The sequence below is a fragment of the Cynocephalus volans genome, chromosome 16 (genome assembly GCF_027409185.1).
Source record: "Cynocephalus volans isolate mCynVol1 chromosome 16, mCynVol1.pri, whole genome shotgun sequence".
Classification (NCBI taxonomy): Eukaryota; Metazoa; Chordata; class Mammalia; order Dermoptera; family Cynocephalidae; genus Cynocephalus; species Cynocephalus volans.
In genome coordinates this window covers 8,267,730-8,288,995 of record NC_084475.1, presented here as the reverse complement: position 1 = coordinate 8,288,995, position 21,266 = coordinate 8,267,730, and the positions used below count along the sequence as shown (strand labels likewise).

Genomic DNA, 21,266 nt, shown 5'->3' with positions numbered 1-21,266 from the left:
TGAATAAGGTACAGTCTTTCTACATCATAGAGTCCTTCAGTTTCTAAAATCATGGAGCTTCGATTGTTAGAATAAATTAAGCGACTAAAAGAATTTTTTAAAATAAGCCATCAGTCTGGACTTGTGTAAGTAAATGAAGGAGATGCAATTTAAAGTCAGGGAAAACAGTACACTTAACACTTAGGATTATCAACCACTGCTGGTTTTCCATAACATATTTCATTCCTGATTTCATCTGAGAGAGATTTGATTATTACTGCCATTCAAAGAGTGGCACCTTACTAATAAGCTCTTGGCACGTCTTCGAGGTGGATTTCAGATTCAAAATAGACTGACCCCACCACACTGCTGACCTGTTCCGTCAGTGCTTGTCAATATCACAGGGACTTCATGCAAGAGATTTACTGGGTTGTCATTACCTGGAACGTATGGGTGAATCCAGGTTTTGTGGGGCCTGAACATTATCTAATTTGGGAAATCCTCTCTAATAAAACATGCAAAATTATGAATACAAAAATTGCCAGGGCCCCTCCCAGGACCTTGGAAAGGGCCTGTGCAAGTGAGGAGACCAGAAGCTTAGGCTCCATTCAATTCATGATAAATCCATCTCAGCTGGCACATTTTTATGAACTTTTGTAGTTCAGGGAAAAGTGATTGTTTCAACTTGTAAACATCCCAGAACTGTGTCATATCAGTCATAAAATTACTGACATCTTCCCTTGGCAATCTGCCTTTGGAAAGAGATGCTTATATCTAATTATGGCAACTGTTTCCTGAAGCAAATTAGCTTTGTCTATTAGAAAGACTTGACCCAAAACAAAGGAGCCCAGCCCCCAATGTATACTTGGTGTATTGTGACCATTGTGCCAATCTTTGAAAGTAACTGTGAATCAGTTTGAGGGGCACAGCTCTATTCAGATCACATGATATGAGTATTAGTTTCCAACATGAGTTAGCTCTTATTTTTTCATCACCATGAAGCAAATGCCTATTTCTGCTGTTTAAGATGATAATAGAAACTCAAGATAAACAAGTTGGTGCCTCCACCATTATAAGTCCTTCCTAACCCACCACACATTCCCATGTTGTCATCCCTCTAGCTTATTATGATGCAGCACAGATCCTGGCATGGCCCTCATATGTTTTCCCACCAATATCCATCTTCCTCCTTCCAGTGTGAAAGTCTCTTGTGGACAAAGTCCCTGTCCTATTCCAATTTGGACCCCCAGCACTTAGTACAGTACCTAGCACAGAGTGGGCATGGCAACCAGTGAATGTTTTTGAATTAATTCATTAAGCTTCATTATTTGTGATTTTTTCCCTGTATTGCCTACATAACCACCATGAAACTTGGATTCTTATGAAGGATTTTCAGTGATATAAAATGCTTAGTAAAGGTGGTTTAAGACATTTGTATTGACATTACCAAAAGCTCTTGGTTGACATTTGTCTTGACGCTACCAAAACCTCTTGGTGGAGGGACCCGAGCCAGCTCTCTGATGCGCAGGGGAAAGCAAAGCAGATGCCCACTGTTCTTTCCCCAAGTCACACATCAGCAAATTGATGAGGAGACAGAAGAGGCCACCACAGATGGGCACATGCAGGAACTGGTCATCCAGCTGCACACACACCCTGAATCCTCCCTCTAACCCAAGATGAACTGTGTGAAACTGGGTTTCTGAACCACAAGACAGGTGGACTGTCCTTTCCAAAGTCAGGTTTAGAGGAAAATCTTCAACTGGCCATTTAGCTCAGTTGGTTAGAGTGTGGTGTTGATAATACCAAGGTCAAGGGTTCAGATCCCCATACCAGCCAGTCACCAAAAAAAAAAAAAGAGTAAATCTTCACCTTGAGTCAAAAATCCCCTGCAGGTCATTGAACATGCCCACTAGGATTTGCCTGTGTCACAGAGGAATCACAGACATCTTGAGCTGAAAGGGAGTAAAACCTTCAAAACTTTTTGTTACAGAGAAGTCAGGAAAGAAGTACATGGAATTAGACTAGAGCAATGTCTTTTCTTTACAGATATTTTTCACACTGTAGCTTAACATAAACACCATCTTTTTCCACACCTCAAAGCTTTGCATTGCCCACAGATAATTCATAACTTCAGAGGTATATAATTTGGAAAACTAACGTTCTGGGTGATTGGGGAGATGAGTACTCTGGGAGAGGTTTCTTGGAATTCTTTCTACTTCACCATTTACAAGAAACTGGCACTGAGAAAGCATCTGCACACCTTTTGCTCCCTGGAGGACTTTGTGTTAAGTTTTGTTCTCTGCAGCTACATGTTAAACATGCTTAAGCAGTGTAATGAATTGAATTATGTTCCCCGCAAACTCACTGAAACTTGAATTGGGTCCCCCAAGTCTGATGTATTAGAAACATCCCCACTGTGACTGTTAACAGTGTGGGAAATCCTATTATGGTAATTGAAAGGTGGAGCCTTGAAGAGGTGATTGGATTGTTGGATTGTGCAGTAGTGGATGGATTAAAAATGGTGGTCAGGGGGGTGGTTCTGAGGGCTTTATGTCTTTCTCTTGTTCTCTCTGCTCTCTCAGCTTCCACCATCTTGCAATATGAGATCCCTGAATCACTGTCACCATCACCAGATGGACTTTAGGCTTCCCAGCCTTAGAAACTATAATTTCATTTCCTTTATCAATTACCCAGTTCCAAGTATTTTGCTATAAGCAACAAAAATGGACTAGTACAAGCAGTTAGGAACTCTGCATGTGAGCAGAAATCTAAGTTAAATTCAGCATAGTTTCAAGGACCATTCATGTATCAGGGCAGCATCATAGGGCCTCCTAAAACAATACTAATTTCTTTTTTTCTTTCTTTCTTTTCTTTCTTTCTTTTTTTTTTTTTTTTTTTTTTGGCAGCTGGGACATACTGGGATCCAAACCCATGACCTTGGTGTTATTAGTGCTATGCTCTCCCAAGTAAGCTAACTGGCCCACACAATGATGCTAATTTGAGTGTTACTTGCTTGGTGCCTTTTACTGCCCATGTCAAAGATCAGTACCAAGGAAGGCAGAGCATGTCACATATGTTACACAAGCTTCTTGGCCTCTTTGTACCTTAGTTTCCCCATTTGAAAAAAAAAATGGATATTAAGACATACTTTTCAGCATTCATAATGGCTTATACCCAGCTAACCAAGAACTGTATAATGTTTTTATACATAAAGTTTTTTACATTTGTATCTTCTATTTCACTTACAGCTCATTTAAAAACTGAAACTCGTGCCACGCCTGAAATGTTCCGAAGCTCACTTCACTGATTAAGTTGCAACGAAGATTTCTACCAAAAAAAAAAAAAAAAAAAAAAAGACACAAGCCAAACAAGAAGAAGAAAAAAGACATTCTTTCAGAACATTTATCCTTTGGCAGTAATTCTGAATTTATATACAATGAAACATAATCTCAATACTTCCTCTATACACCAAAGAAATACCACTGTGGAAGCTACTGGCTTATAATTTATACTCTCATATTTACACATGTGGTGCATTAGATACAAAACAGTGCAATACTCAATAGATACTTGTGTTAAGTGATCTTTGTTTCTCTAGAACAGGGTTTCACAACTTCAGTGCTAGACATTTTGACATTTTGAGCAGGATAGTTCTTTGTTGTGGGGGTTTGTCCTGTACATTGTAGGTTGTTCAGCAGCATTCCTGGTCTCTGCCCACTATATGCAAGTAGCACACCCACAGCTGTGACAACCCAAAATGTCTCCAGACATTGCCAAATGTCACCTGCATGCAAAATCACACTGGCTGACAGCCATTGATCCATCACAATTCACTCTGATCATGTAATAATGCTCACACTAATCTTTGCTAGAGATGAAAAGGGTTTGCTGTGTAATTTTAGTAACTTACTACTAGTAAAATTTTAATCATATTTCAAAATGAACAGTAAAGAGGTTTACAATTTTTATAAAAATTCCAAATATAATAAAGTGGTATTTGTAACTTACAGAGACTTCAGAAAAGGTAGCGCTTCAAATGTGCGTCTTTCAATGGCCTGTATTTTATTACAAGATAGATCTCTAGAAAAAGAAAAGGAAAATATTGCCTTGATTGGCTATTGTACATAATTAGTAGGAATAAATAGTAGAGTATAGAGTGCTAATATTGAATATGAAATTTTTGTCTAGACTCTAAACCTTTGGACTTGTAGTTGAACTTTCAAGAACCCCTCACTTTGCCTGTACCTGTCCTAAGAGTCTCACCGTCATGATCCTCATAAATAAAATATACAATTATAGATTTTGATAGATTTTGGAGATAATCTTTCCTGAGCCCAGAAGAATTGACTAGATGACCTTTTATAGTCTCATCAAATTCTAGTTATCAGTTCAAAGTTTTTATCTGTATGTATAATTTCTAATATTAAAAGGAATATTCTCACATTCATACACCTTCCTGTTTTCATTCTGTTTTTCCAAGCCAGTTCAATAACTAGAAGAAATAAAAGATATCTACCAGCCAGCCACCCCCCCACACCAAAAAAGAAGAAGAAACAAAATATCACTTGAAAGGAAGTTAATCCTCTATTCAGAATTACACTTTCCATCATATTAGTAGAAATTTATTTTTGGCTTTATATTGCCTTAATATTCCATGAAAGAAGTTTTTCTAGTACATGGTGAGACAACAAAAATCAACATGGAACTTGGTTTTTATTTCAAAACACCCATTCTTGACCACGACTGACTCTCTTATTTCTGTTGATTCCAGCTTGTCCCTCACTTTTCACCTGGATGGGTATAACTGTTGTCTGACTTGTGTCTCCATCTGTGGTCTCTCCCTTTCTAATCCATCCTGCACAGTCACCAGATGAACTGTCCAGAACTGGTTCTCAAAGACCAGCATCACCTGGGAACTTACTGAAGATGCAAATTCTAGGCCCTCTTCTAGACCAACAGACTCAGCAACTGTGAGGATGGAGTCCAGAACCTATTTCTAACCAGGCCAAGTGATTCTGATGCATGCTCGTTTGTCTCAGAGCACTGCTGTGACAACAAGGGCCCCCATGGTGGCTCCCTTGCTTAGCATGCAAAGCTCTTGAAGATCTGGCTCCAATCTTCTATTCTCCCTCCTTGTACCCTACAGGTACACATGGCACTCCTCAAATACTTTCCTGTGTTTTCCCTTTCTGCCACTTTCCCTTTGCAAGCATAGAATATTCTCTCCAAGATGTCTGTCTGATGATACCCAAAGGCCCTTCAAGGTCCTGTTCAAACAGCACTGCTCTAAGTAACATCTTCCCTGACACAACTTGAAGTCTTCTCTCTTTCTTCTGTGTTCCAGAAACAATTTATACCTCTTAGTGCCCTTACTCATTTTGTTCTTTTTAATACAGTCATTTTTGCATCCCATTTCTTCAGAGCATATACTTGAAAGCATGGACTAGGTCTTGCTCATCTGCATTCCTCAAGATGTTTAAAACCAACACATGCTGGTTAAAAAAAATAAATAAAACCAACACATGGAAATAAAGCAAACTCAAAAATTTATAAAGTAAATAAATAGCTAGGTCATGAGTAGAAGAAGGACAATGACTATTTTAAAAAGAAATGTAGTTGTGCTGCTTCACGGCCTCTTCTGCTGCTCGGCAGCACTGTCACCCACTTAGTGCTTGTTGTATTGTGGTTTGAGCTTATGCGTTTCTTTACCCTGAGAGATCATGATTTCCTGGAAGGTACTGACCCTGTCTTTCTCATCTTTGTGTCCCCAACAGTGGGCACAGTGCTTGGCATAATATTCTTTTTTAGATTTTATTTATTGACTGGCATATTTTCTAATGAATTAGAATACATATGCCAACATGGGATAATGAGCTTAACAAAGTATTTCGTAGTAGAAGTAATGAAGGGCCTACTCCACTGAGCAGTTTTCTCATTTGTTTTTCTCCAGAATGTGTGTGTGCGGTTTGGGAGGCCAGATGGCAGCGGTGCCCAAGAAGACCAATATGAAAGTGGTCATCCTCATAAGGCATAGAAGGTTTGATAGTTCAAAGGACTATTTTTAGTGTCACATGAGGCTCTTTATACCCATCTTCCCTTAAGCCTTGTACAATTGAAAGAAGAATCTATTTGCTAAAGAGCATCATTAATTAGCTTAGTAATAATTAATGACATACACACCTCTGGATCCATTGAGAAAGGATAAAATTCAAGCTTTCACAGCAAACAACATAGTATGTCAAAACAGACAGAAATACTACATAAGAATTCCCTCCTTGGCAACAAGGCTGGAGAGATTTTTATTTTGTAATTAGTGAGGAGTCAGGGGCATTTCTGATATCCTTACTTAGTGTAAACATTTCTAGCTATACCATTTAACCATCATTTTAAAACATCTATTTTTAATATGAGTATAATAATTCCTGCATTGAAATTGTTAACAGCAGTGTTTTCTTGGTTCCTTCACCATTCTTCATATTACTTGCATAATTCATCTCTTTAGTTAATTAATATTTAAATGTTAATTTAGATTAAACTATCATAAAATCCTGGGTTAATGGCATTCAAATTAACATAGGTGGTCTATATTTTCTTCTCCTTTAGGCAACAATCTGCGGTTAAATTTAATTCCTCTAAACCAACTTTTTTGGACCTTTTTTAAAGGGAAGAGAGTAAATATTTTAGGCTTTGGGGGCCACATACAGTCTCTATTACATATTCTTCTTGTTCCTTTTCTTTTTCTATTACAGCCCTTTGAAAATGTAGCAACCATTCTCAATTTATGGGCTGTATAAGAACAGACTGTGGATCAAATTTGATCCTTGGACCACAGACTATACAAGCAGGTGGTATATGAACACTCATAAAACAATGTTCACACATGTGTCAATAATTGCTCCGATCTTATTACCACTTTTGTTCTTTAAGTGAAGGGTTTTTTTTCTATCTATATCTTGTCTATATAACTTAACAAATTGAAAATACATAGGAGATAGTTAATGCTAGAGATGGGCTGAGACCCTACACAGACTTACAGAATTGCAGAATTTTATTGCTGAAAGAAATTTCAGACATTATCTAATTTGAACCCCTTATTCATTTATAGATTACATAACTAAAAACCCATAAATAAATACGATTAACTAACTTACAAATGCTGGAGGGAGAGCAGGCCTTCAAATGAATCCTTATGTAATTCAGTCAAATGATTTTCACTGAGAATTCTGGAAAACAAAAAAGTTATTTCTGAGTCAAAATGCAAACTAACCACAACTATTTGCTACAGAGGACTAACTCATGTACGTGGAGGAAACAAGGGCAATGGTTCCAACTAAATACCCCAATTCTTACTTAATTTCAGGATGTTGATGTCTGTTCTGTTTTTATTCAAACCTTTTCTCCTTCTCCTTTTTGAGTCCATCTGTCTCCACCCTCCCCACCCCGACACCTACCTACCCTTCCCACCAAATTGTGTATTTTATGCCTGCCCTCGAGATCACTAAGTCCTTGTTAGAACCCAACTCTGGGTGGTACCAAGCTTGGCAGAACTGCCGTTTTCTCCTCTCTTTTCCCAAACCTTATTATGGAACCCCCACATGGAACTATGTCGGGGCTGCAAGTGATGCCATTTGACTCCCTGCCTCCCCATTATTGTTTTTTGAGAGCTCTAAAATGCATATAACTGTTCAGTTTAATAATGCTAAAGAAAATAGTCATGTTAACACCATCATGTCAAAAAAAAACACTGCTAGTGCCCATGAAGCCCCCAGAATGCCCCTTTCCAATCACAACCCTCTCTCTGACCTGTAAAGGTAACAACTATCCTTACTTTTAGAATAATTTCCTTGCTTTTCAAATGTAGTTTTGTCTATTATATATCAGCCATAGACAGCACAATTTAGTTTTGCCTCTCCTTAAACTTTATATAAATGGAATAATATTATGTGTATTATTTTCTATCTTGCTTCTTTCACTCAACATTCTGTTTGTAAATTCAAGATGCATCATGTAGCTGAGACTGGCTCATTTCAGTGCCTGTGCTGCATGTCCAATAAGGTAGCCACTAGCTATGTGTGCTTTGTACTTGAGAGTGGCTAGTGTGACTGAGGAACTGAACCTTTATTTTCATTAATTTTAATTATTTTTAAATTTAAAAACTGATACCCGATGCAGGTATTAGAAAATGTTGAATACGTTTGCAACAACTTGGGTATATGATGCTACTTTTTCAACTGCAAATTTTATGAAATCTCAATACAGACTAAGTATTTCTAATGAAAATTTAGCAACCAAATTGAGATTCCAAAGAGTTAGTATGGAAAAAGAGTGCAAACTCCCTAATTAATAATTTTATACTAATTACAAGTAGAAATAATAATTTGTTGTATGTTTTGAAGACAGTATAAAATAGAATATCTCAGTACGAGTGTATATAGCGATTACACATTGAAATAATATTTTGATTATATGGGTTTAAAAAGTATATTAACATTTATTTCACCTGTTTCTTTTTACTTTTATTTTTTAAATGGCTACCTGAAAAGTTAAGGTTATGTATGTGGCTTGCATTACGTTAATAATGAATAATGCTGCTTTACAATATTCCATTGTGTGACTATACCACAATTTATTTATTCATTCTACTGTTGATAGATACTGAGATTTTTCTTTGTTTTAGTTATTGCAAACAATGCTGCTTTGAACATTCTTGTACATGTATCCTGCTAACACATGTACCCGAGCTTCTCTAGGCTGTAAGGGTACAAAATTATTTTCCTAAGGAGTTGTGCTATTTTGAGTTGGCAGATGGAGAACATGCCAAGTCTCTACCTTTCCAACCTCTACCAAATTCCTAAAAATGATAGAACAGATATAATTTTAAAATCCACAAGCTTAGTTCAAACATGGAAGCAGCTCTACAAATGCTCCACTACCAGAGATGCCCTGGAGCCACCTACAGAGTTATTGGTTGGGGCACTGCAGTAGGAGCGGCCTGAGGCACATGAGCCCTATATCCTTCCTCCTCAGACAAGGCAGCAAAGGGTGTCTTTCTCCAGGCAGGAGCAACTGGTGTTAGAAAAGCACAGGGTTCCGGACCCTGGAAGGGGTGCACTCCCTTACTAGCCACATCCCACCCTCTCCCCTAGAGCTGTAAGCAGCAGAGTTCCAACTACAAAGATGAGTGGTACTCAGGAATGACTAAACAATGTGAGAAAGCTAACTCCAGTAAGGACAGAAAATAAACCCAAACAAACTTAAGAGCTTAAAGTCAATGAATCAGAGTTAACAGAGAAAGCACAGAGGACTTTAGGCGAGCAGAATTAATATCCTCAGACAGCTGTAAGCTGATAGTGCATCCATGAAAAAGAATCAACTAAAGATTATACAAATGAAAAAAATTCATCATTAATAAAAAACTCAGTATATGAATAGTAGAAAGAACAGTTGAGGAATAAATGAGAAAATAGAGAGATACAGCCAATGATTTCTCCAAAATGCAGAGTGGAGAGGATAGAAATGATCCTCAGACAAGCCTGACACCTGGGCCTACCCAAGAACTGTTATGGCTTTTGCTTCCCTTAGTCTTGCAGTAAAGACTGGGAACGTGCTGGGGGAGAGGGTGTTGCACTCTTGGGGCCCTGAGAATACATCAAAGACCCCGACCTCAATTTGAAATTCACCACTTTAGAAGGAACAGCAGTGATGGTCAGAATGTGTGATGGGGACACCAGGTGATGCTGGGATTGATTTGTCTTCTCACCTCGGTTAGCTAATGGTTTCTTATTTTCATGGAAATGATCCAAAAAGGAAAAACAAATCAACATGCCCAACAATGTTTATAGTAACCCTCTTCGTAACTATAAAAAGTTGGACAAAACCCTGTCTTCCTATATGACTTAACAAAAACCGTATGGATATACTACGAATGGTGTACAAAAAAGACATAGGAAATGATGATTAATAAAAGTCAAGACAAAAATGAAACTTGTATATACATTTTATAACTTTAAAAAATATAAACAGTGACAAGGATTCAGTAAGGACAGAGAAAGATGGGAGCTGATCCTCAGCTGTTTATGGTCCATGTCTTTTATGACTGGCTTGTGCCCATGTCAGACTGTTTGGTTGAAGAGTTGAATACCATGCTAGGACTGGGAGTGACTAAAAAGTATTTTAAATTTGTGGGTTTTCTTTCTGTTTGGATGAAAAGTTGTTTGGATGACAGGATAGTAAAAATTTTAAATAACAATAGTAATAAATTCAACCTAGAAGAAAAGTTTAGACTGAGAAGTGAGTCAGTCACCAAAAAATTACTCCAAAAAAGCAACATCAAATAAGCAACTGGAATGAAATACATTAATCTGCTGAATGCCAAATATTCATTTTGATTGAAGCAAAAAAAATTAATACTATAGGGAATCAGTTAAACCCAGATCTAAAATTTTCCCAAACCACGGAAATATCAAAACAAGGCCACCTTAGCTAAAACTTAACATCCATGTTTAAATTCTCACCAAGGCAATCTTCTAAACTTCACAATATTCATTCTTGATTCTATATAATGACAATTATTCTTCCTTCTGCTTCTGTAACTTCTAGGAAATCGAGAGGGCTCAGGGGGCTTTTCTGGCCTTAATTCTACATATAATACAAGCAGCAGGCCGTCCCCAAAATTGACTTACTCTCCTTCCCCTGCTTCCTCTCTCTCAAAATCACTTACCAGGACTTGAGATTATAACTACTATATTTATAAGTTATTTGCATATTACATATTTATAGCCCTTTGAGAGCTGGACATTTGGTCTGTTTGTTCCTTCCTGGGCCTGTATGCCTGGCACCTAGAACAGTTTCTGGCACATCAATTCTCAGATATGCTACTTTTATTTAAAACAAAGCATCCACGTATTATCACTCATGAGGCTAAGTACAGCTTTGCAGGAAAAGAAATTTCTTTCTTCTCCCCTACATGTTTTTGGCTCTTACTGTTTTATGAGACAAAATCCTTGGAGAATCTCATAAAAGCTAGGGATCCCTTTCCCCTCAAAAAACTGTACATTCTTGAATACATGCAAAGATGTTTAGGCAATTTCCATTTGTGTATCATCCCTTTAGGGCAGAGGTCTCTGAGAGGAATGAGTTGAATTCAGGAGGACAAACTTCGATGAAAAATAAAATTACATCTCTCTTTTCACAAACCTCTACTGAAATGAGCATTTTCTTCCATCATGAATGTAAGCAACAAACTACAGGAGATCAGCATTACACTTAATTTGTTCCCCAATAGAAATCACAGATATTTTCATGTCACACATTTGTTGACATGTCACAAAATATCGTTAATTCTCATCACTACCCTAAAAATACAATAGTTATTAGACATACCACTATGTCTTGTTATTTAATGCATTGAGCCATTATCCTATCATTAATCTTTTTTTTAAAATATTTTGAAAACTGTATTTCAATATCAGTTTCTTTGTTTCCCTACATGTTTTATCTTACGCATTTAAAAACATTATCCCAAGAATACAGGCTTCTGCAGATCACCAAAGAGATACATGCCAACAAAATAGTTTTGAGAAACTCTGCCTTAGGAATCCATAGATTACAAGCTAAGAACCTTTGTCTCACAAGGCAAAAATCTCAAGCTGATTTATAATGTAAAAACTTCTAAATTCATGCTTTAATAATTAATTTTTAAATTTGATATTTTTAAAAGTATGTGATATATATTTACATGGCTCAAAATTCAAAAAGTACATAGTAAATAATCAAAAGTTTTTCTTTCACCCCTATACCTCAGCCTTCCTCTTTCTCCAGCCCCCACAAGAAATTAAGTGTTATTTATTTCTTGTGCCAGAGAACTTTCATTTTTCTTACAAGTTTGGGAAATAAAATCTACAAATCAGATATTATTGTGGTAAAGATAAACTATATTTTTAAAGAAATTCATATATTAAAAAAACACAACTGCCTGGTTCTAGCATTTCTCAGACTATAGGGGGAGTATATTTTAAGGTGGCCTTAAACCCTCTTTTCTTAAAAATAAAACGCATAACAGTTATAGTAATTTAATTCAGAAATCATTTATGACTTTTCTACACAAGTTGAACTAATGCTATGACACAGAAACTGTTGTGAAAAATGCCAATTTACTTTGAATGTAAGTATTTCTTCCAAAATCATTTGTGTGTCCTAACTGATTCCTTATGCAAATCAGTAAGAAAACGATAAAACAATTCAACAGAAATATGAACAAAGGACAGAAAACTCAGAAGAAACACATTCAAATGCTCAATAAACACATAGATATTTAAATTCATGAGTAATCAAAAAATTCAAATTCAGATGTGACCCCTTTTTATTCACCAATCATATCAGCAAAAGATGGAGAATACCCAGCAGTGAAAGGGGTGGGGATGAGTGCCGTCATATTCTGTTGACTGGAGTGTAAGTCGGCAAATCTCCTGTGAGGGCAACTAAGATTTCATATCTGCATAGCCATCACCCCGACAATTCCATTCCAGGTATCTATTCTACGGAAATACTTGCCGATGTCCGCAAAGAAGCACGGACAAGGACGTTCAGTGCAGCAATGCGCGTAACAAGAAAACTGACCGTAATCTACGCGTCTATCAATAAGGGAATCACTAAACTGTGATACATCCATACTATGGAACATATGTACATATATGTACGGTTTTTTTTCTAGTTCATGCAAGCTTTTAAATGTCTTTTGGCAGCTCTCGGTGTCACAGCACAAAGGGAGAGTTGGCACTTAGCAGCACACTTTGACATAACTGTAGGCAGGTCCCAGCTGATACCTTCAGTAATGCGGATGGTTTGCTCTTCAGGAGCGTTTCACCGGATCAGAGGGGTGTCCCCGCCTCTTCCTCCTCTCCTGCCACCGCCCCCCTCCTGCCCCTCCCACGTTCAGCGCATGCAAACACCCCTAAATCACACATTAGTGACCACATCAGATTAATAGGAGGATTCTGCGGGTGCAACATACGCTTAGCCCCATAACATCCAAAGGAGGAGAGAAAAGCGATGCACAGAAGACAGGGAGCAAAGAAGAAGCGGAAGGAAGGGAATCAAAGCAGCGCGCTCCAGAGCCGTTCCCAAGCTTCGCCAGGAGGCTGCGCCCTGCTTTGCCACAGCTGCACTCACAGAATTTTAAATAAAGCAGATACCACCATCTTGCTTCCTGTTCTCCACTCTAAACTTATTCATTGCTTGGCCACACACCCCCTCCCGGGTGGCACAGGAACCCAGCTTGCTCCACTTATCTCCGTGCCCTGTTGCGATGCTTCTGAGGGCCAATAGCTAAGAAAGGAGTTTGCAAGGACCGGTGGGTGGCTCACTCGCGAGAGTGCGGTGCTGATAACACCAAGGCCACGGTTCGGACCCTATATAGGGATGGCCGGTTCACTCACTGGCTGAGCATGGTGCTGATAATACCAAACTAAGGGTTAAGATCCCCTTACCAGTCATCTTCTAAAAAAAAGAAAAGAGTTTGCAGAAGCACTCCCCAAGCACAGGAAGCTGTCCCACAATTCTCTGTGATCCTTCTGCCAGAAGAGGCATCCTTGTCTGGCGGATCCAGGAGCCTTGCTGGGGCTGGAACTGGTCTTCTCTAAGACCCCATGGCACAGATGGGCATGTGGGCAGAGGAGGAGTCGAAGATGACATCAGGGACATGGAAAGGAGCAGCGGTGGGGTAGACACAGCCAAGGCTGAGCTGCAGGGGGCAGAGATGTTTAGACGAGGAGAGGGAATCATCACTTCTCTGGTCTCAGCTCCCAGTGATTCCACCTACAGCACATTTCCTTTGTGCATCCCTCCAAGTGGTGGCGCTGGTTGTCTCCAGGATGCCCTTGGAGGAAGCCACCTGGAAGGTGCAGAGAGAGGAGCCACGGGGATTATCAAAGATGACAATGGGCTCCCATCTGCTGGTGTATTCATTTGCTAGGGCTGCCATAACAACAATGTGACTTACACAACAGACACATATTGTCTCACGCTTCTGAAGGCAATGAGTCCCAGACTAAGGTGTCCACAGAGCTGGTTCCTTCTGTGTACTGTGAGGGAGAATCTGTTCCAGGCCTCCCTCCTAGCTGCTGGGGTTTGCTGGCAATCTTTGCCCTTCCTTGGCTTGTAGAATCATCAGCTCAGTCTCTGCCTTCATCTTCACATGGTGTTCTGCCTGTGTGTCTCTGTGTCCAAATTTCCCCTTTTTTATAAGGACACCAATCAGATTAGATTAGGGGTCCAACCTATTCTAATTATGACATGATCTTAACTAATTATATCAACAACGACCCTATCTCCAAATAAGTTGCATTCTCAGGTCCTGGGTGTTAGGACTTCAACATATGAGTGAGTGTGGGGGAATAATTCAGTCTATAACAGTTTGGTACCTACTATGTACCAGGTACTGTGTGCATACTTTGGGGTATTACTTCTAACGCTATAACAGTTCTGCGAGGTGGGTGTTTTCATACCCATGTTACAGAGGATGAAAGCAGGGCTCAGAAAAGTAGAGGGTCTTGACTGAAGTTAGGCAACAGTAAGGCCATCTGAATGCATCACTCAACCATTGCTGAGAACCTGGGAGCTGGCCACTGCAGCACATCTCCCCTAGGATCCCAGACAGGAAACTGTCTCCCCATCAACTTTCTCCACATATACCACCCTGTTTAGAGTAGACTGGCCGAAGATCACTCAGTCCTGTCAGATTTCAACATGAATCACTCATGAGCTATGATTCTCCAGAGTCAACGTGGCAGGTGGTCTGTGGGTGTGGAGCCTCAGACGGACGTGGGAGGCAGGGTGTGTTGGGCTGGAGCTTGGCCCTCTTCTGCACATGCTGCCTTGCTTGGCAAGATTCTTCTTCTTCTGAGCTAGTTTGGATGCTGGGAATTCCAAGGTCCAGGGGCCACATCTGGTGAGGGCCTTCTTCATGGTTACCAGCTTATCACATGGCAAGAATGGCTCATAGTATGGCATATAATGCAGGAGTTTAAGTGAATGGAGTAACCATGTTAAGTATTAGGAAGGAAAACTATCTAAGGCATATCATGAAGTGAAAGAATAAGTTGTAGGATGCTACCATTTATGTAAAAAAAAAAAAAGATAAAACTGCACAACAAACCTATTTTGCTATGTGTACATATATGTAGGCAAATGCATGGGAAAAGGTCTGGAAGGACATATACCAAACTCAGAGTAGTGCTTACCTTAGGGATGAGGGATTAGTGCATGAAGAGGGTTTCCACTATACCTGTTACTTGATTTTTACACATAAGAATTAGTCAAGTATTACTTATATAACAGAAAGTAAATTTAAATTTTCTCTTATTTTAAAGAGGCCACCAAATTTAATTTTAAATAACCATAAGACTGCAATCAATAGAGGTTGATTTGGGATATGGAAGGGGAAATACCTTTTCTCAGAGGTATTAACCTCAAAATTCTGGACCAAGAAGGGACTTACAATGCATTTAGTATTTTGTATTTATATCTGGATAGAATATACTCACAGTATCTCAGTCCAGTGGTATGCTTCCCATACATGCTTATCAATGGAAGATATAGCGTTTCCTTGGAAATTTCTGTGAAGAAACACAGTTCACATCCATGAATAGGTAGGAAAAGAATGAACAGAAAAGTAAAAGTCATGGCAACCTCGTGGGGACATTCAAATATGGAAAACACTAGCTTCTAATTTCCAGAGTTACCAGCTTCCCGGTTGGCACAATTAATAAAGAAACATGAAGTCACAGGCACAAATCATGAGGAATCTCCTCAGAATCTTAACTTACTATCTGTCCAATCTTTTGGAAAGATAATGCCAGTTAATTACTCTGAATGTAAGTATTTTTTCTAAAAATCACTGTGTCTAAACTGACTCCTTCTACAAACCAATAAGAAAATGGTAAACAATTCAACAGAAAAATGGGTAAAAATATATCATTATCAGCAAAGAAGAATAAAGAATCCACATGCCAAATAACACCAAAGCTTTGGCTAAGAGCTCTCTGCAGAAACCTTTCCAGGTACTGGAAGGGTGAGGGCAATTAGAAATTAAAGGGTCTAATGTGTTGACATGGAAAGAACTCTTAGACATACTGTACAGCGAGAAAGCACAAATCACTGAGCAATAAATAAATCATCAACTCATTAGGGAAAAAATGTGAAGGAAAGAGATTGGAAGGAAGGACATACACCAAAATGTCAGGGTTATCTTATGGGAGGGAGTGATGTCAGAGGTAGGGTCTGGGGGCCCAGTAGTCTGCCTCAACCTGCCCAGTCCTCTTACCAGATTCTTGACTCTGCCACAGGAAAGAATTCAAGGGCAGAGTCACAGACAGTGAGAACAAGTTTAATATAACATAAGAAATACAGGTTCCACAGAGAGAGTGCGGCACAGCCCAGACACACCAAGTTTAATACAAAAGTAAAGTTCAGTACAGACATCAAGTCTAATACAAAAGCTACAAAAACATGCTTAAAGTTCAGTACAAAGTCCAGGCTCGCTCCAGAGGATGAGCAGCTGCTTGCTGAAAGCAAGATAGATACAAAGTAAAACATACACACCTCAGCCAAGTGCAGCCACCTCCAGAGGATGAGCAGCTGCTTGCTGAAACCAAGTTAGATACAAAGTAAAACATACACACCTCAGCCAAGTGCAGGCGCCTCCAGGAATGTGAGCAGCAACAACCAAGCCTTCAGCTGGGATTCGCCTTTTATAGTTTCTCTATCTAACAGATATTCAATGAAGGAGGTAGTTCCCAATTATATGCACTAGGATGTTCTGTGCTCTCAACTGAGCACAACCAGCCACTGGATTGCATCAGCCAGTCCCCTGTGGTCTCATTTTCCCCCTGTTGGTGTTAAAAATAGGTCTAACTGGCAACAGTAGATTTCCTCCAGGGGAGAGCTCAGAGGAGGGGACTGAGACCTAAGGAAATGGCTGGAAACCCAGAGGCACATCCTGAAACCTGAGCCCAGGGAAACTGAGCACATCCTGTATCAGTAGGGTGCAGGGTGGGGTGTGATAAGAGGTATGGGGGTACAGATTTTCACATTTTATCCTATATACTTTCATGTCTCTTAAAAAAGTGGGACTGTCTCCATGAATTACACACGTTTAAAAGAAGCTGTTAGATTCCTTATATTCAGTTTCAACTCTGCGGATGACTGAATCCTCACCCTTAACTCTGTCCCCGTCCCTCAGGAACAACTTACTTAATTTATATACACAATTTCCCCTGGAGAGGGGCAGAAACAAGTCAAAAGAAATACCCGTCTGCTCATGTGCCTAGTGGACACTTGCACTCAGCCAGAAGCCTTCTGGTTGCTTTATGCTCACCGATAATAAAAGATGCCTAAAGCTGAACTCATCTCCCTCAAACTGGCTCTCCTTCCCACCTGTCACGTTCCCACCTGTTATACCACCATCCTTCTCCTCATTTTCCAGGACAGAAACTTTGAAGTTATATTTGATTCTTCTCTTTCCTGTACACCCCATCCCCCAACTCTTTAGTCAGTTACTAAGTCCCATCTGTTCTTTTTTGAGATGCTCCCAGGATTTTCTTTGCACTCTTACCACAACCACTCTGATTCAGACCCTTTCCACACCACTCCTAGATTTTGCTACAGCTTTCTATTTAGTCTCCCTTTATTAAGCTTCCCCCTCTAGATCACTCTAAATATGTATTCTAATTTAATCGTCCTGCTTTAATCATTTATCTGCTTTGCTTAAAAATTTCAATGGCTCTCCATCACTCTTTGTGTAACTTTCAAAGCCCTATAGCTGATATTCAAGTTTTTTTCATACTCATTGCTTCCTAACCCAATTCTTTGCAGCCAATTCATCTACTAAATTTTGATCATTCCTGCAGCCATGGCTTTGTCTAGGCTGTATTCCCTATTTTTTCTCTTTTTAACAAATTATAGCCACTCTTTAGACCCCAGGTAAAGTTTTACCCAGGCAACTTTCCCTGATCCCTACACATCAGTGATTACAAATTCCAGTGAATTACAGCTATTGTCTGCATCTAATTTAGCATTTAATTATATGTCACCTCCCTTTTTATACCTAGTCCCTTTCTTCCCACCTATCATGTTCACATTCTGGAGACAATGTCATACTTCTGTGGCTCCCACAGTACTTAGCCCTAGATTGGGTACAAAATGGCTGTTATATATAGAAAGCCAGGGACAAAGATGTATTCTCAACATAACTGAGGGACTGAACAATAATAATAATATTAATGGCTACCACTCATATGTATGCTAGGCACTGATATTATATATTGACTCATGTAAATCTGACAACAATTCTATGAAATGGTAACTATCATAATCCCCATTTTATAGATGAGGAAACTGAGTCACAGAACTAACTATCTCTCTCAAGTTCACAAAGCTAATAAATGACAGACCTTGGTTCAAACCCAGGCAGTCTGGCTCCAGAATCTACTCTTAACCACTTTGTTGTCTCATCACTAAGGAGATGGGGAGAAACACCCTGCTGTAAAGAGTGTGGCTCGAAAATGGGAGGAGAGCAGAGGTTAAGAAATGTTATTGTGGAGATAAAGAAAAATAGAATTAAAAAAAGAGTCAGGGCAATCACAAGTGAAAGCCTGGAAAGGGGGCACAACAGTAAGGAGAATGAGGATAAGGGGAAGTTGACAAGTAAAAGGTAAAATCAGAAAGTCGGTCATAGTGGATTGGGAAGATGAGAAAGGTCTTGAAGACCTCAAGGAAAAGGCTGCCATGCCAAGCAGGAGGGAGGGAACAAATGAGGAAAGGCGATTCTCACACAATGGTGAAGGTGCCGTTGTAGGTCTTGGGCTCTAGCACAGGCACTTGGTGGAGCCTCTGCTCTGGGCTAAGACCAGTACAGGACAGTGTCTCGTCTCTGCAGACACAGAGCTCACATAGGTTGATGCTCTTGTTGGCATTCTTTTCTGGGGTGTAATTTTCAGAAAATTCCAATGGATGCTGAGTTGTAGTAAGTTCCACATCCAAAGGGGGAACTGCGACTGGAGTCAGGTTCGGATGCTGAGTCTTCACCTGCTGTGGATGTGGAGCTGTAGTCATCTTTGGGGCTGTAGAATGTTCGGTCTCTGTAGTAGACACTGAAGTTACAGTAAGCTCCAGGTCTAAAGGCCAAACTGCAACACCGGGTGACATTCGTGGCTGAGCTTGATCCTGACCTGGTTTTGAAACTGTCACCTCTTGATACACTGGAGGTTGAGTTGCAACCTCCTTAGGTGGTTCTGGGGGCTGAGTTGGGGTCCTCTGCATGGTGGGAGAAGGTTTCTGCTCTGTAGCAGGTTCTGTAGCTATTGTAAGTTCCAGGTCCAAAGGCATGGTGGGAGAAGGTTTCAGCTCTGTAGCAGGTTCTGTAGCTATTGTAAGTTCCAGGTCCAATGGCTGAACTGTGACTTGTGTCAACTTTGGATGCTGAGTCTGGTCCTGGTGTGGATGTGGAGCTGAAGTCTTCTTCAGTGCTGTAGAATGTTCAGCCTCCATAGTGGGTTCTGGAGTTATGGTAAGTGCCAGATTGAAAGGTTGAGCTGTAACTGGAGTCAGGTTCGGATGCTGAGTCTGCACCTGCTGTGGATGTGGAGCTGTAGTCTTCTTCAGGGCTGTAGAATGTTCGGCCTCTGTACTAGATACTGAAGTTACAGTAAGCTCCAGGTCTAAAGGCCAAACTGCAACACTGGGTGACGTTGGTGGCTGAGCTTGATCCTGACCTGGTTTTGAAACTGTCACCTCTTGATACACTGGAGGTTGAGTTGCAACCTCCTTAGGTGGTTCTGGGGGCTGAGTTGGGGTCCTCTGCATGGTGGGAGAAGGTTTCTGCTCTGTAGCAGGTTCTGTAGCTATTGTAAGTTCCAGGTCCAAAGGCTGAACTGTGATTTGAGTCAACTTTGGATGCTGAGTCTGGGCCTGGTGTGGATGTGGAGCTGTAGTCTTCTTCAGTGCTGTAGAATGTTCAGCCTCCATAGGGGGTTCTGGAGTTATGGTAAGTGCCAGATTGAAAGGTTGAGCTGTGACTGGAGTCAGGTTCGGATGCTGAGCCTGAGCCTGGTCTGGATGTGGATATGTTACTTCAGGGGGCTTTGCAGAAGGAACAGTAGTCTTCTTTAAGGTTGTAGAATGTTCAGCCTCCACAGTGGGTTCTGGAGTTATGGTAACCTCCACATCCAAAGGTTGAACTGTGGTACTGGACAACGTTGGATTCTGAGCTTGAACCTGACTTGGTGTTGGAACTGTCATCTCATAATGTATTGGAGGTTGAACTACAACTTCCTTAGATGGCTCTGGAAGCTGAGCGAGGGCCTCCTGTTGGGTTAAAGAAGTTTCAACCTCCGCAAGGGCTTCCTGTTGAGTGGAAGAAGGTTCTTCCTCCTCAGGGGGCTGTGGAGGCTGAGCTGGACCTTGCTGTGGTGGAGAGAATTGGATCTCTTCAGGGGGCTCTAGGTTTTGAGATAGAGCCTCTCGCTGTAATTGATTAGTTTCAGCTGGCTCAGGGGCCTCTAGACGCTCATCTGGGTCCTTCTGGGAGTCTAGAGGAAATTCAGGATAATCTATATCCATACTTGAAAGTCCATTACTATTCTCCAAGATTTGTCTCTGATGCTTAGGTTTTGATCTAAATGGGTGTGGAATTCCAAGAATCTTTGGAAGCCGCGGATGCAGAGTTAGATCTTTCTTCAGGGGTGAAACAACAAACTTTGTTGCTTTTGAACTCTCACTATCTACGGTTTGAATCTTACTTTTCAGTCCAAGAGGCAGAACCAGGGCCTGATTCTGTTGCCAGTCTTGCACTGGAACCACGTCTGGGAGGCTTTGTGGCTGAGCTAGCTTTTCACGCAGATCATGATGCAGAACCGCAAACTGATCCGGCTCTGGGGGCAGCTCTTGAGCTGAATCCCTGCCCAGCAATGGAATCAGCTTCTTGGCCACTTTCTGAGACCGGACCAACATCTGGAAGGCAGCAGAGGATCCCAGGTAATCAAAGCTCCCCAAGGCTGCCGGGGGTGTAAATGCTTGGGGTGATCCAGATGGCAGTTCAGAGGAGCGTGAAGACCAAGGCTCAGTCAGTTCTGGGGGGTTGGAGGTCAGTGGGACAGGGCGCCTGGCCCACTCCGGAAGGGGAGCCACCTGAACTAGCATCCATAAGGGTGCAAATGTCAGAAGCCAGAGGGCCCAAAAGCGCAACTGGGACATCATATAAATAAATAGAAGCTCTGGGCCACAGTGACCCA

General features: G+C 40.5%; 1 protein-coding gene across 1 annotated transcript in view; it reads right to left on the bottom strand.

The window, feature by feature from the left end:
* The window catches only part of LOC134364440 (leucine-rich repeat-containing protein 37A3-like), a 50,212-nt gene extending 30,211 nt beyond the window's left edge, over window positions 1–20,001 (bottom strand). Inside the window, exons 1-6 of the mRNA XM_063080362.1 lie at window positions 19,362–20,001; window positions 18,809–19,178; window positions 15,522–15,593; window positions 7,131–7,202; window positions 3,988–4,059; window positions 3,226–3,306 (exon numbers count right to left, since the gene is read on the bottom strand). Coding sequence (XP_062936432.1) covers window positions 3,226–3,306; window positions 3,988–4,059; window positions 7,131–7,202; window positions 15,522–15,593; window positions 18,809–19,178; window positions 19,362–20,001 — 1,307 coding nt within the window. The remainder of the gene's footprint in view (window positions 1–3,225; window positions 3,307–3,987; window positions 4,060–7,130; window positions 7,203–15,521; window positions 15,594–18,808; window positions 19,179–19,361) is intronic.
* Window positions 20,002–21,266: the final 1,265 nt, after the last annotated feature.